Source organism: Mytilus trossulus, chromosome 10 (genome assembly GCF_036588685.1).
Source record: "Mytilus trossulus isolate FHL-02 chromosome 10, PNRI_Mtr1.1.1.hap1, whole genome shotgun sequence".
Taxonomy (NCBI): domain Eukaryota; kingdom Metazoa; phylum Mollusca; class Bivalvia; order Mytilida; family Mytilidae; genus Mytilus; species Mytilus trossulus.
The window spans coordinates 72,378,153-72,392,791 of record NC_086382.1 but is presented as its reverse complement, the minus strand read 5'-3'; the positions used below and the strand labels follow the sequence as shown (position 1 = coordinate 72,392,791).

General features: G+C 30.6%; 2 protein-coding genes across 2 annotated transcripts in view; one reads left to right on the top strand and one right to left on the bottom strand.

Annotated features, from left to right (window-relative positions):
* LOC134688140 (chitin synthase chs-2-like) overlaps nucleotides 1-14,639 on the top strand; it is a 41,908-nt gene that overhangs the window by 14,005 nt on the left and 13,264 nt on the right. The window contains exons 4-5 of the mRNA XM_063548613.1: nucleotides 12,213-12,272; nucleotides 12,309-12,474. Coding sequence (XP_063404683.1) covers nucleotides 12,213-12,272; nucleotides 12,309-12,474 — 226 coding nt within the window. The remainder of the gene's footprint in view (nucleotides 1-12,212; nucleotides 12,273-12,308; nucleotides 12,475-14,639) is intronic.
* Nucleotides 81-8,519, bottom strand: LOC134688501 (collagen alpha-1(I) chain-like). The gene is made up of 6 exons (XM_063549272.1): nucleotides 8,152-8,519; nucleotides 5,042-5,140; nucleotides 4,659-4,712; nucleotides 3,855-3,914; nucleotides 2,371-2,485; nucleotides 81-829 (listed from the first exon to the last, which is right to left on the bottom strand). The coding sequence occupies exons 2-5, from the start codon at nucleotides 5,081-5,083 to the stop codon at nucleotides 2,399-2,401; spliced, it is 243 nt and encodes an 80-aa protein (XP_063405342.1). The 5' UTR covers nucleotides 5,084-5,140; nucleotides 8,152-8,519; the 3' UTR covers nucleotides 81-829; nucleotides 2,371-2,398.

Below are 14,639 nucleotides of genomic sequence, written 5' to 3'. Positions count from 1 at the left end.
TCTCTTAAAATTATGATTTTCAAACATGGAATATTGTATCATGTCTGTACCAAAATATTTAGTACAAATCAAGTACTGTAAAATACAAGTACCCAAATATTACAATAATTTTAAAGTAAAGAAATAGTGCTAAAAATTAAAAGTAAATTTCCAGTACTACATATTTTTAGTACAGAAATAGTACCTATACAAAAGTAGCTGTGTATACCTCATATCTCATTGTACTAATAAACTAAAATAGAAAGTTCTATGAAACAAAGGCTAGCTGATATACAAATGTACCAAATTGAAAGTCTCTAATTTACAACCATCTACTTCTTTTTTCATATATGCAAAATAGTTTTCTCATTTGACACTGATCTTAAGGTGAAGGCAAAATGTTGACAAATAACAGGCATCTATATACCATTTAAAGATTTCAAAGTTTGGCTGCACAATATAAAGCTAAACATTTTTGTTACTTCATTTTTTATATAAAATTTATTTTCAATACATCGTGTACATGATATATGCATTTTCATTTTTTTTAAATGTAACTTGTACATTTTTGTATGTTCACGCAATAATCTGATTTTGAATTGTATTGTATTCTGAAAGTACTTATGGTTGAAAAAATAAACACAATAGTTAATTCCAGTTGGTAATGGTATAAATTTCTTGACTACCATGTCTGTTAATAAAGTTTAAGAGTCCACTTCTGCATATAATTGATATTTGTACCCAAGGATTCCTTCATACATTTCCACTTATCCTCCTAAGATGTTGCTCCAATGATAGAATCCTGTAATGCATACTTTGCAATCAGACTTTGGAATACTTCCTACAGTTCCTGTAATATAATAAAATCAGCATGTAATGTTTATTTCTGTATTGTAGTCCAGCAAAAAAGGTAACATCAATTTAATCTCCAATAATTTACCAAACTTATAATCAGGAGAAAACTGTATTGTATTTTAAGCTCTGACATGATAAATTGGTGATTTTATGGTGATTTACCCAGTAAAATTTTGACAGTAAAACCTGGGTTTATCCAGTATTTCCCACAAACTCACAAACCCAGTTTCAGGACATTTTATGGTGCCAGACTACCAATTACTCCCTTCAATTTAGAATGTATGTAAAAGTAGCCCTACTCTGACAAAAAAAATAGCGTGTTTGATGTCCTTGTTTACTTAAACTAATCAACAAATTTGCAGAAATGAAACTTTTGGTGAAAGAGAAATATATCTAGATCATTTTGAGCCAAAATTTACTTGTCTATGAGTTTGCAATAACAATTGAGGATTTATAAGCTCCATAGTATACTAATTTAAGATTTCCAGAAAACCAGGGATTATTTTTGGAGTACATGTACCTCTGTTCGAAGGCCAGTTATTTTGTTAGAAGGCTTTTAAGGTATGGTAAAAAATTGGCATGTCAAAAGCTGATACATGTACAAATCAGGATATACCTGGTTTCTATGAAGTTAAACTTAAGGTAAAATATTTCGAAAGCTGTGAAAATTGCAAAATTTGGTTGAACAGATAGGTATTTTTAATTGGTGATCTGACACCTTATAGCTCACTATTCTGTATCAGTTTTCTTATTGGTGAAAGCTGTAAATATGCTCATTTATAGTTAGCAAAATTCAGTCATTTGGACTCTAGTGAATAGTTGTCTTATTGGCAATCGTACCATGTTAAATTTGTATAATAAACTTCTTAGGAAAACAAACTCTATTCATGTATTTGTACTACACATAACCTGTACTATGTATATGTAAGTATACTTAGTGCCTATAAAAACACAACTCATCATTTTCAAGCCCCCTTCTTTCATGTCTTAACCCCTTACAATCATTGCTTACACCAACTATAGCTGATATCTTAATTGATTTTATACAGTATACAACAAACAGACTAAAATATGAAACTTGATATTGACCAATGAACCATCACAATGAATATCAGGTCATTGTAAGATGAACCATGCCCAGAAAGACATGTACTTCACCATACAATCAGTTGCAGACGAGACAAAATATACCTACATAAACTAATTCATGATATCAGTAATTGTTTAATCTTGGTCGAGCTATTTTGATAAGTTGTTTTCCTCGAACTACAAGCATAACACATGGGTATATTTATATGTAATAAGAATTGAATCTTAGGAAAATCCAGAATATAAAATTCTATTCTCATAAATTTACAGTGTCTATTCCATACATGTAAAGCAGATTAATTTTTCCCTTGATCTGTTGGTTGGTAGTGGGTTTTTTTTATTTTGTCAGTTTGAGTTGACTCCTTTTTAAATTTGCAGATTTCATCATTAAAATTTTTTTTAATACCATTTTGACTATAAAAACTACATAACAAAAACTGTACATACCAGTCACATGTACTGTAGATACAGGGTCTCATCTACATGCATTTTTAATCAATTCATTCATGTCATTGTATAACTTTAAATCCTCTTTCATCTTTGGAGCAACAAATGTGTATTTCTGAAAATTTAAATTACATTAATTATTATAAATATAAGCCCTGAACCGGATTAATGTTTTCCAAATAAAACTAGAGGCTCTAAAGAGCCTGTGTCGCTCACCTTGGTTTATGTGAATATTAAACAAAAGAAACAGATGGATTCATGACAAAATTGTGTTTTGGTGATAGTGATGTGTTTGCAGATCTTACTTTACTAAACATTCTTGCTGATTACAATTATCTCTATCTATAATGAACTTGGCCCAGTAGTTTCCGTGGAAAATATTAGTGAAAATCTACAAATTTTATTAAAATTGTTAAGAATTGACAATGAAGAGCAATAACTCCTTAGGGGGTCAATTGAGCATTTTGGTCATGTTGACTAATTTAAGGTTTTACTTTGTTGTACATTATTGCTGTGTACAGTTTATCTCTATCCATAATAATATTCAAGATAATAATCAAAAACAGCAAAATTTCCTTAAAATTACCAATTCAGGGACAGCAACCAAACAAGGGGTTGTCCAATTCATCTGAAAATTTCAGGGCAGATAGATCTTGGCCTGGTGAACAATTTAACCATGTCAGATTTGCTTTGGTTTTTGAGTTATAAGCCAAAAACTGCATTTTACCCCCTATGTTCTATTTTTAGCCATGACAGCCATCTTCGTTGGTTGGCCAGGTCACCGGACACATTTTTTAAACTAGATACCCCAATAATTGTTGTCAAGTTTGGTTAAATTTGGCCCAGTAGTTTCAGAGGAGAAGATTTTTGTAAAAGTTAGCAACGACGGACGACAGACGCCAAGTGATGAGAAAAGTCATTAATTCTAACCCAGATACCATTAACATAAAGGCTTAATAAACCTTATCTAGCTTGTCAGCTTTACATGCACTTTAACTCTTTTTGAAAATCAAACTCTTGAATGTTCTTTATTGTATAAGTAAACAAACTGTCAAAGCACAGTTTATAGATTTTTCTAATTTCAAATCTTTCAAGGACCATAATTGTAATTTCTTAAAACATGTATTGAAAATCTTTCTCTGGTTACCAGTCTTCTGAAATGAGGGTAAAATCTCAAACTTTCTGATAAAGATATCTCTTAATTATATCTATTTGACTCTAACTTAAGTAACTGTTTGTTCATTAAATTATTGTCAAATAGATTGCATGGTTAGCTGTTGTTTTTCTTACAGCTATCAATTGTTGCTGGTTGATGTAATCTCTTTTCAGTGGTCTCCTTCCTCTGTTTTAGGTCAAATCGTTTCAATATTAAGTCAGATTTAACAATTTTTTATTATAGCAGAATACCTTTCCCTCTTCATACAAATTGTGACTCCCCATAATACTTGAAATGTAATAAAATCTATATTGTGATGTTTACTTACAAGTAGTCCCTGTTCTCCTGATAACCCATGGCCAGGTGGTCCTGTGGAACCAGCTCCTCCCTAAAATATGCACATTTGTATTATTAATTTAAATCAATGAAAAACATACTTTTTACCATTCATTACTTTATACATTTTTTAATCATTAACGATACATAATTTTCTAATTCCTTTGGCATTAATTTCAACCATATATGAATTTGTTTTCAATATTTTCAATATATCTGTTCTCACAACAACATATATATACAACATTCATTAAAATAGATATTATAAGTTTTATGGTTCGCTACTGACCCCATACGGATCCATAGAGGGTAAGTAAAATCCATAGGGGGTGAGGCCGGAGGCCGAGTCCCCTATGAGTTTTATTCACCCTCTATGGATCCGTAGGGGGTCAGTAGTTAATAGTATAACGAATTTATCGGACGCTGGACTTTTTCTGCGGTGTTTTGTTAAAAAAAAGAAAAGAAACACAACAACATTAATAGATGACGTCGCCATTAACGCGTCATGAAACCCATATGAAACTTACTAACCCCATGCGGTCTCATAGGGGGTCACCACGTGACGGCGTTTAACCAATCACAACGTGATAATTTATCTGTGGTCCGATAAAAGCCTATATATTGTACAAGAGTAATGTTAATTGAGTTGTCTTTTTACTTATTTATAAGTGGTGTATAAGCATACTAATGTGAGCATAACTCAAACACTTATCAATCAATCCTACAATATTTGCTACCAAACAAAGCCTACTTTATACATTAAATCTACATGTGACAAACACTGCTGAATACATACCACAGGGCCTGGATTTCCTCTAGGTCCTGAAGTTCCTTGTACTCCTGGTTGGCCCTAAAGTAAACAAAGTAATCATTTTAATATTGACCTTCCATCAAAAGGTATGCTCAAATAAAAAATCCTTTATAGTAATACTTTGTGATTCTTTGCTTATATTAATCACTAGAAAGTCTTTATAAAAATATAAGGTTATGCACTAATGACTATGCATTCAGATCTACATTAATTTTTTTCATAGCCATCTTTTTTTTGCTTAAGACATAATTTTCCAAATAAAAATTATCAAAGTTTAACAGTTTTTACACAATTTATATTCTTACAAATATTTGCTATCCAACTGTTTTTTATATTTTTTTTTTTTTTTAGATAGTACATGTACTTACTGGAGGTCCAGTTGGTCCTCTTGGTCCAGAATTTCCTTTCATTCCTTTAATTCCAACTTCTCCTATTGCCCCGAGTACACCAGGTGCTCCCGAGTCTCCCTGAAAATAATATTGTGTAAAATTACACCAATCAACATCAAAAATTACTTCTTCTAAAAGTTTGTAACTTAAGCTATTTTCCACACACATTATCAGAAAAAAAAATTATTGTCTATATTGCAATTTGACAAACACTAATTTTGATCATTGAGAAGCTTAATTTTTCCTCAACAATAGAATATTATTAAATTGTTCAACTGACTTTTACAGAGTTGTCTCCCTGTAATGTAACATACTACCTTAGTTTAATTTTGGACCCTTTGGACCTTAATGTAGACCAATTTAAAAACGGGACCAAAAATTAAGAATCTACATACATAATTAGATTCAGCATATCAAAGATCCCCAATTATTCAGTTTTTGATGAAATCAAACAAAAAGTTTAATTTTGAACCCTTTGGGCCCCTTATTCCTAAACTGTTTGGACCAAAACTCCCAAAATCATTACCAACCTTCCTTTTATGGTTATAAACCTTGTGTTCAAATTTTATATCTTTCTATTCACTTAAACTGAAGTTATGGTGAGAAAACCAAGAAAAATGCTTATTTGGGCCCCTTTTTGGCCCCTAATTCCTAAAAATGTTGGGACCTCAACTCCCAAAATCAATACCAACCTTTCTTTTGTGGTCTGACATAAACCTTGTGTTTAAATTTCATTGATTTCTATTAACTTAAACTAAAGTTATTGTGCAAAAACCAAGAATAATGCTTATTGGGCCCTTTTTTTGGCCCCTCATTCACAAACTGTTGGAACTAAACTTCCAAAAATCTATCCCAACCTTCCTTTTGTGGTCATAAACCTTGTGTCAAAATTTCATAGATTTCTATTTACTGAAACTAAAGTTATTGTGCAAAAACCAAGAAAATGCTTATTTTGGCCCTTTTTGGCCCCTAATTCCTAAAATATATATATAACCCCAAAAAAATAAATTAACTGATTATTTGCATGATTTTTTTTGCGCCACTGTCCAAGGACTACATAGCTCTGCAAAAATAAAACATCTGAAGTTATTATTTTCTTAACAGAATATATATTGAGCTTGATCATGTTGATCTGTAAACTTGTTACTGCTTGTCATGATCTAAAATAAATATAACTATAATAAGGGTGAGAGTTGGGATTTTCCTTACATGTCAATGATGTTTAAGCCTGCCCCTATCTGTACATGTATGTGCCAGTCCCAAGTCCGGAACCTGTAATTTAGTGGTTCTTCTTTGTTGCTTTGTTAGTTACTTAATGATACTTGTTTTTTTATCATTGTTCTGTTTATTAATTAGCCATTAGTTTTCTTGTTTTAATGTTTTATATACATTTGTGATTTTGGGGTCTTCCATCATGTCAATGTACAATGTACATGTAAATGTAGCTGAGTAGGTGATATTGGCTTAAACCTTTGCTTATTGTTGAAGGGTGTACGATGACCTTAAGGATGTCTGCTGGTCATGTTTTTGAATTCTTGTCATATTTTCGATTTTCTCAGGTTTTATCCATCCAAATGTATTAAATTTTTTTTTTAACGACACCCCACTTTTGTCTTCATAAATCTGTTCAATAGATCATTTAAGATTTAGTGATCCGGCGGCATGAGATTCTTGTTATTTTTTCTTGGTTTAAAGGGTAAAAAACAATTCCAATGTTAACAAATAGTAAAGTCTGAAGAAAACCCTTTTCCCGCCATTTTCTAAATGTCTCGTATTTTGAAAACTACACACGAGACTAATGATTTTATTACTTTATTTTGTTTAAATATCAAAGTTGTTTTCATTTTAAGCAACCACATGAAATCCTTGTTATTTTAAATTAGAGCAGCAGACATCCTTAAGCTGTTACTTTTCTGTCATTTGGTGTCTTGTGGAGAGTTGTCTCATTGACAATCAATTCCACATCTGTTTTATATTGTATCGTCTTGTTGTAGTTATCGATTCATATATTTTTGCCAGTTCAAGACTTACAAAAATGTATGGGAACATTTCCCTCCCCATGCTGGAAATTCTCTGGCCCTTGTGGTAGTTTTCTATAAATTGTTATCCAGATATGTTTGAATAAGAGAAATCAACACAGTTGTTTCCTTATGATATGACGTTAAATGATATCTAATGTTAAAAGTGGGGTACAGCCACCTGCAGAATAAAAGTGTACCACAGATTAGGTATTTGGGCTTTCAGTTACTGCTAGGAAGTCTTGAAACTTGTCAGTGATTGTCCTATGTCATGTACAAATGTACATGTATGTGATAACTATTGTCCTGTGTCATACATGTACAAATGTATGTGATATTAAACTGCAAGTGTTTTGTTATCTATATATGACTGAGTTGATCATAGATAAGATACATGTAGTACAACATAAACAATGTAGTATCGGTTTGAATGATAAAAAAATATTCTTCTTGTCGCTAATTAGTGAGACTGTAAATTAGGTTTTGTTTTGATAAACTAGTAAAAAATGAGTAAAAACAATGATGTACATATACGTATGTACGTATTGTAAAACATGAAAAGTATTTTAATAAAATTGAGAATAGAAATGTGGAATGATGTAAAAGACAAAGAACAGACAGTTTATTTATTATATGTCTCTGTTATAATACTTAAGTCTTCACGATGAGTGGCAGCTCAGGCATGTTTAATTGCTATCAGGCATGTAAAAATCCTATCTACAGGACAGGCCTTCAGAATCTAACTAAAAAATTTCAAAAATTGAGCTCTGTGCCTGTAGATTTAACAGTTAATTGTGAAGACTGTTAAATACTGCAAAATGAAAGGGAAAATAATTTTTCGTTTGCAGCCATATACATATTTGCCGAATTTTTCAACATTCTTTGCCATACTCTGTTCAAATAATAAACATTATGCAAGCAGACAACATATAAAAAAACAAATCAGGGCAAACAGGTACTTGGGTGAACGTGAAGTAATAAATAAATTTATGTCGAACAGAAGATGGAAGCTTTCAGTCATTGCAGATTTCTGTTTATTCCTGCACTATTTAATCATATTTTTTTAGTTACCTGAAGTATATCCTCGAGTATTTATTAATTCATAGCTCCTTGGCATTGGTTGTCTTGTTGAATTAGCTAAAACAAGTACTATTGTTGTTGACAAATTATTATCGGCTGCGTTCTTCTCTTCTTCAAAACGCGTCATAATCTGTATCTTTCAAGCGTTTTAAAAAAATCCGAATCCGGACTACAGATTGGCGGATATTTTGCTGATGTTCAAAGTATTTCTCCATGTGAAAAAAAAGGTATCCCCAATCTTGTAATATATAGTGACTATATATTAAATACAAAACAAATTCTTGGAACATATAACAAATTGTTTTGTTTTATAAGCATCCTTTACAAAGGAGCACCTCCACATGGACAACCCTTACAACCCTTTTATATGGCTTTAATTTATAAAATATAATAACTTATTTAACTATTATTTCAATTAATAACTGGGACTTTTATATTGTTTAGTATAATCACAGATAATATATATTTATAAAGATAAATGTTTATAACTTAAATTCAATGAGAAATAAACCAGCCTTGTCTAAGGACCCTTGTCTAATTAGCAATCATTTACCACACAATTAGCTTTCAAATACCATGAATTAGAATACAGGGGGGGGGGGTCCAGAAATGTTCATAAATGGGGGCCCACTGACTCGCTAAGAGGGGGCTGCTCCAGTCACGCTTCAGTGATTTTTTACATAAGCAACCAATTATTTTCCAAAAAAGAGTCTGTCTCTAAAATAATATTTTACTGTCAGTCAATAAGTTTTCATAATTTAACACATAAAATTTGAATGGAAGTGGAAAACAATTGTCAAAGAGACAACAACCTGTCCAAATAGCAGACAATAAACAGACTAATAATTTAAGACATTATGTATATTAAAGACCATAAATTTATTCATTATAAATAAAGTTTAAAAAGATAATTAAAAATTTGAAATCAGTTCTGAAGCAGATTGTATGGGAAAAGGGGGGGTGCGGGGGATTTGATTTACCACATTCCCAAGGTACCTCTTCTTTTTACAAGTCTTCTCACACTTTTTCAATATCCTTGACCCATATCCGTCAATTATTGCAACTTTATTTACTTTGCCTTTTTTTTCTGTAACTATTTTCCTACATTGATTGGAAAATAATTCCCATAAGAATGGGGACACTCAAAATTTTACATTAACCTTTTCCAGAGTAATAAGGACAATCCTAAATAAACTACTTAAAATATACCTAATATTTAATACCAAAAAATATAAAAACTAAATAAAGATAAAGCTTTTTACATGTTTTAGTTTAAATTTTCCCCATTGTTTGACAAACCCGGATAACTCATCAACTCTTTAGGGAAATTGAGAAATATTTTACAGTATAAAAAACAGTATGGAATATTTGGAAAGGGTACAAACAAATAAATTGCTATCTAGTCAATACACAAACAATCCTTGATATGATATTTTTTCTTCCTTTAAATTTGGTTAAGGGATTAAGTTATTAACATTCGCCACTTTTATAATTCATGTTGAATCAGACATTTTTGATATATATAATTTGTGAAAACATAGCAGTTTTATACTGCACTTTAAATATAGAAACTTCAAAAATTAATATACATTCAAATTAATTTACATTTATTGACAAAGTATAGTACATATAAAACTCTTTTCTTAGTATGCTTACTGTTTTTATTCACATGTACTATTTAATGTTTAACTACTGTGCAGATTGAAATTGCTCACAATTTTTTTTTACCTAAATTTAATAGTTTGAGGAAAAGTTTCATGCACAGTAAAAAAAAAGGGAGATAACTCATTTTTCGGAAGTAAATGATCTATTTACAGTAACAGCTAGTATCTATTTCATAAGGTGGAGTTACTTTCATTTTTTAAAAGTTTAAAAGTAAAGAAGATATTAGATGTGTGAAAGTAATTAAATTTACAAATTAATAATTATAGAAACACTACTACTAAATCAATTAGTCCATCACTATAATATATGCATCTATGAATTTGAAATTCAAATGAGAGTTACACATGTGTATACAAAATTCCATTTTTGTGATTCTACTAGAGATAGTTAATATAAACAGTGATAAAAATATATATTTAAAGACCAACATATTTTTGTAGTTGCATTTAATTCACTATCAAGGGAGATAATTCATGCTTAAAAATGATAAATATTAACCATTAACATTGGTTCTATGTCCTTCTTTTATGTACATCTTTAGACACAAAGAATAACAGCTTTGAAATGATTCACTTCTGCAAAATTGAAATGAACAATAGTATGTGTAAATTTCATGTGAATTTGTTTTCATTTATATATTGCAAAAAACTAACTCAATAAATTCAAATTTCTCTTATGAACTCATGGTTTAATTCAGATAAAATGAAACATAAATTTCACAGGGGTTTTGATTCATGTTTATTTCTGATGAAATTGTTCACATGAATTTAATGTGAAATTTTTCACGTGAATTTAACATGATTTTTTTAACGTGAATTTAATGTGAAATATTCACGTGAATTTCACGTGAAAATATAAATTTTTAAATTTAATTGAGATTCCAAGCGAATATATGATACATAAATACAAGGTATGAGATGTTGACAAAATTTTTGATTTTGATTTAATTTTTTATAACTTAGAAACCATTTATATTTTTTCACGTGAAATTCACGTGAAAATTTTACGTGAAATTCATGTGAAATAATTTCACATGAAATTCATGTGAAATAATTTCACATGAAATTCATGTGAAAATTTAATGTGAATTCCACGTGAAATCTCTTCACATGAAATTCACGTGAAAAGTTAACGTGAATTTCACGTGAAATCACTTCACGTGAAATTCATGTGAAATTAATGTGAAATTCATGTGAAATTCACGTGAAATGAGATTCACGTGAAATTCACGTGAGCAAAATTTGGCTGTGTATAGGATGTTGTTGAAAACAATACAGATAACTAAACTCACATTCGGCGTATTCTCATGAAAAATGGACATCAATTTAATGAAATATTTGATGATGATTACTTTGAAACGAATACTGATACTGAGGATAGAGACGATGAGGATGATGAAGAGGACACTGACGAAGATATACAAGAGGAAGACTTGTCCTTAATAATATTACACTAATTTCATTGTATCCATTTTAATATTTGTATTCACAACATGTCTGCATTGGAGAAATATCTAAAGGAAATCTTCCACATTCCATCAAATCCTGCTAGTTTTTCGGGGGACCAGACAAACTTTATATTATATACTAAAAGACGGGAAATTTCAAGCACCAAACATCCGCTATTAGTTAAATAACCTCAACTAGAGCCGCATTCACATACATGCGTGTATTTTCTTTGTTTATTTAGTCTTAATTAAAAGAGAAAAATCGGATTGAAATAAGTATTTCATTGACCCTACATACTATGTTTATTTATTCACGACTTTCACAATCAAAAACAGAATTTTTCAATCTTAAAAAAAATAAAATATGTATACAAACATCTATTTATATACTCATGTAAACATTGAATGTAAGGTTCATTAAGTAGGTCATTTTAAATTTGACAAAGTTGAAGAAAATATTTTGGAATACGTCCGCTGTTTTCAAGGGTATACGTATTGTTTTTCCACAAAAGATAGCATACTGTTTATTCTTTCACTGGTCATCAACAAACTAAAGGTTTTGTCTTCATTAATTGATTTGGTCAAACCCTAATACTCGCGCTACAAGAGTAGATATAAATCAATAATATTTATTAAATTTGAACCATTGTCATCACTAAATATTGATTAAAATTAATCAATAAACTTAATTATATTATTAATTGTCACAATTAATTATTAATTAAGAAAACACAACATTTCCTTAATTATATTACTAATACAAAAAAATGACCACTTGACCCTTATCGAAAATTCCCTCCGCAAACAAAACGGCGGCTTTAACATTGGGTCTATGGGGAAAAGGTGGTCTAGTCTCATAGGGATAACTACTTATAAAACAGTCGTTTATAGTATCAGCACCATATTTTTTTATCCGATTTATTGATAAGTTTATTTACAGGTTATGTATATGTATTATATTCTTAAATGGAAATTGGAACAAGAAGTGAAGAAAAATATGGTAAATTCATTCATTGGAAATGCCCATGATGTTAAGAGATTTAAGGAATCAGAAATGCTGAAATTGGCAGAACATTCCTACATTTTGGCTCTTGACGGAGATGTCGATTTTGAACCGGAAGCGGTCCTTAGTTTAGTGCGACGGATGAAAAAATCACATCTGGTTGGAGCAGCTTGTGGAAGAATTCATCCAATAGGATCAGGTATATGAGTACCAACAACACAAACCTAACTAATTATATGATTTTCATTTCAAAAATTATTCACAAGTGCTAAAATTCATCAGATTCAAAATAACTATCTTTACATTACTACATGAACATTTCTTTTTACGAAAGATGGATTTTCTTTCTTAATTTTCATTATCGGTTAGTGTTCGTTAAGAATTGTTACCGAATTAAATCATGCGTTCCTAGATTTGAATCAGATCAGATTGTATTCAAAATAAGGTTACAGTAGTTGTCGTTTGTTTATGTAATATATACGTGTTTCTCGTTTTGTTTATATAGATTAGACCGTTGGTTTTCCCGTTTGAATGGTTTTACACTAGTAATTTTGGGGCCCTTTATAGCTTGTTGTTCGGTGTGAGCCAAGGCTCCGTGTTAAAGGCCGTACTTTAACCTATAATGGTTTACTTTTTAAATTGTTATTCGGATGAAGAGTTGTCTCATTGGCACTCACACCACATCTTCTTATATCTATTGAATGACATCTTTAAAGATATTGTTTTGACTAGCGACATGGTATCGCAGCCTCAAATCTTTATCTACCATGATAGCTATATAACTTTAATCTTTAATGTTCGAAATTTTCTATCGTAATCCCGACTGAGTTGTTTTAAATTAGTGTGAATATGCATGGCGAATGAACAATTTATAGTTCGAAAAGCTTCCCTTGTTGACGAACTCGATATAGCGCCATTGTATCTTCATGCCCTCATCTCAGTCTTTGTTTGTTATGTTTTTAAATCTAATTTGTCATTTGTTTTAGATTTAAAAGTCAATATACTTACGTTTCATATATTTGAAGCACTTATGTTCCCCTACAAAATAATTCATTTTATAGTTTCATTCTGAAACAGACGTAGAGCTATAGACTTAAAAGGACAAACATTTATTATAGCTAAATCCGGATCAAGGAATCAGAGCTATTCGCGAGGGATTTGGTTTATTGTGAGTTGCTTTACGCTGAATTAACACAACAAGCTATATCGCGGTGTTAGCTAATTCGAACATTTTTTTACATACTCACCGGGGAGATATTTTTTAATTTAAAATAATAAATCCAAAAATATTGTACAGCAAATCGATGTCACATAAAATCCATTTTTTCATATCTGTACTGGAAGTTATAACAAATCATGGTTGAAAGATATTTCATGAATATTTTTAAACTCTACAGATAGTGCCTGACAGGGCTGTAAAATTTTTAACAAGGACAGTAATAATCTTGTTCTGTAGATTGAAATTTAAACGCACATGAATGATATTTTGTCAACCCTTTCCTGGAAAAATATGATCAAAAGAAAGTGTTCTCAAGTTTGATCGGTTGCGCTGAAAATGTTTACTTCTATGAAATAACCATGCTTTCGTTTTCAAACTTTTACTTTTACTTTTTGAAATGAAACAATAAATTAGGAATTTTAGAATTTTCTGGAAGAGGTAAGAATCCACTTATCTTACTAAAATGGTAGTAAATATCGTGACAATTGATAATAAAATGCAAATAGTTCAGGAAAGAGGAATAATGTAAACATTTGGGTTAATTTCATTTCTTGGCAGATTTGAAAATTTTATTGGGTTTGGGAGTTGTTACAGAGCATTTAATAAAAAGGTGATCGAGAATGTTATGAAGAGCATTTTTTATATTGTCTTTATATCTTATTATGTTAGAATATAAAATTAGATTGTGGAACGATCATTGCCAAGAGACAGCTCTCCATAGGAGACAAAATGACACAGAAATATTGAACCACAGTACAATAACACAATGATGGATTTTTAAGTACAGCATGTACAGAGCCACGTCAAATATGTAACAAAGAAACATAAAAAGACATGAACACAAAGCAAAGAGCCAAAATGAAACCAAGCAACAAACAAGTTTTCGAAGTAACCAAATGGCATATAGACAGAAATTAACAGCTATAGGTCACCGTACTGCCTTCAACAATGAGAAATTTTAACAAAAAATCCGAGAGCCTAGTTAATGTACAAAGAATGAACGAGGAACATGTTAGCGGGATCCCGACCTCCCATAACCTGTTGGAACAGAAGTGTAACAGCACAACATAAGAACGAACTACAAAATCATTGAAAAAGGCTTCACTCATCAGATTGATTCAAATGGAAAGACGTATAAAAAAACA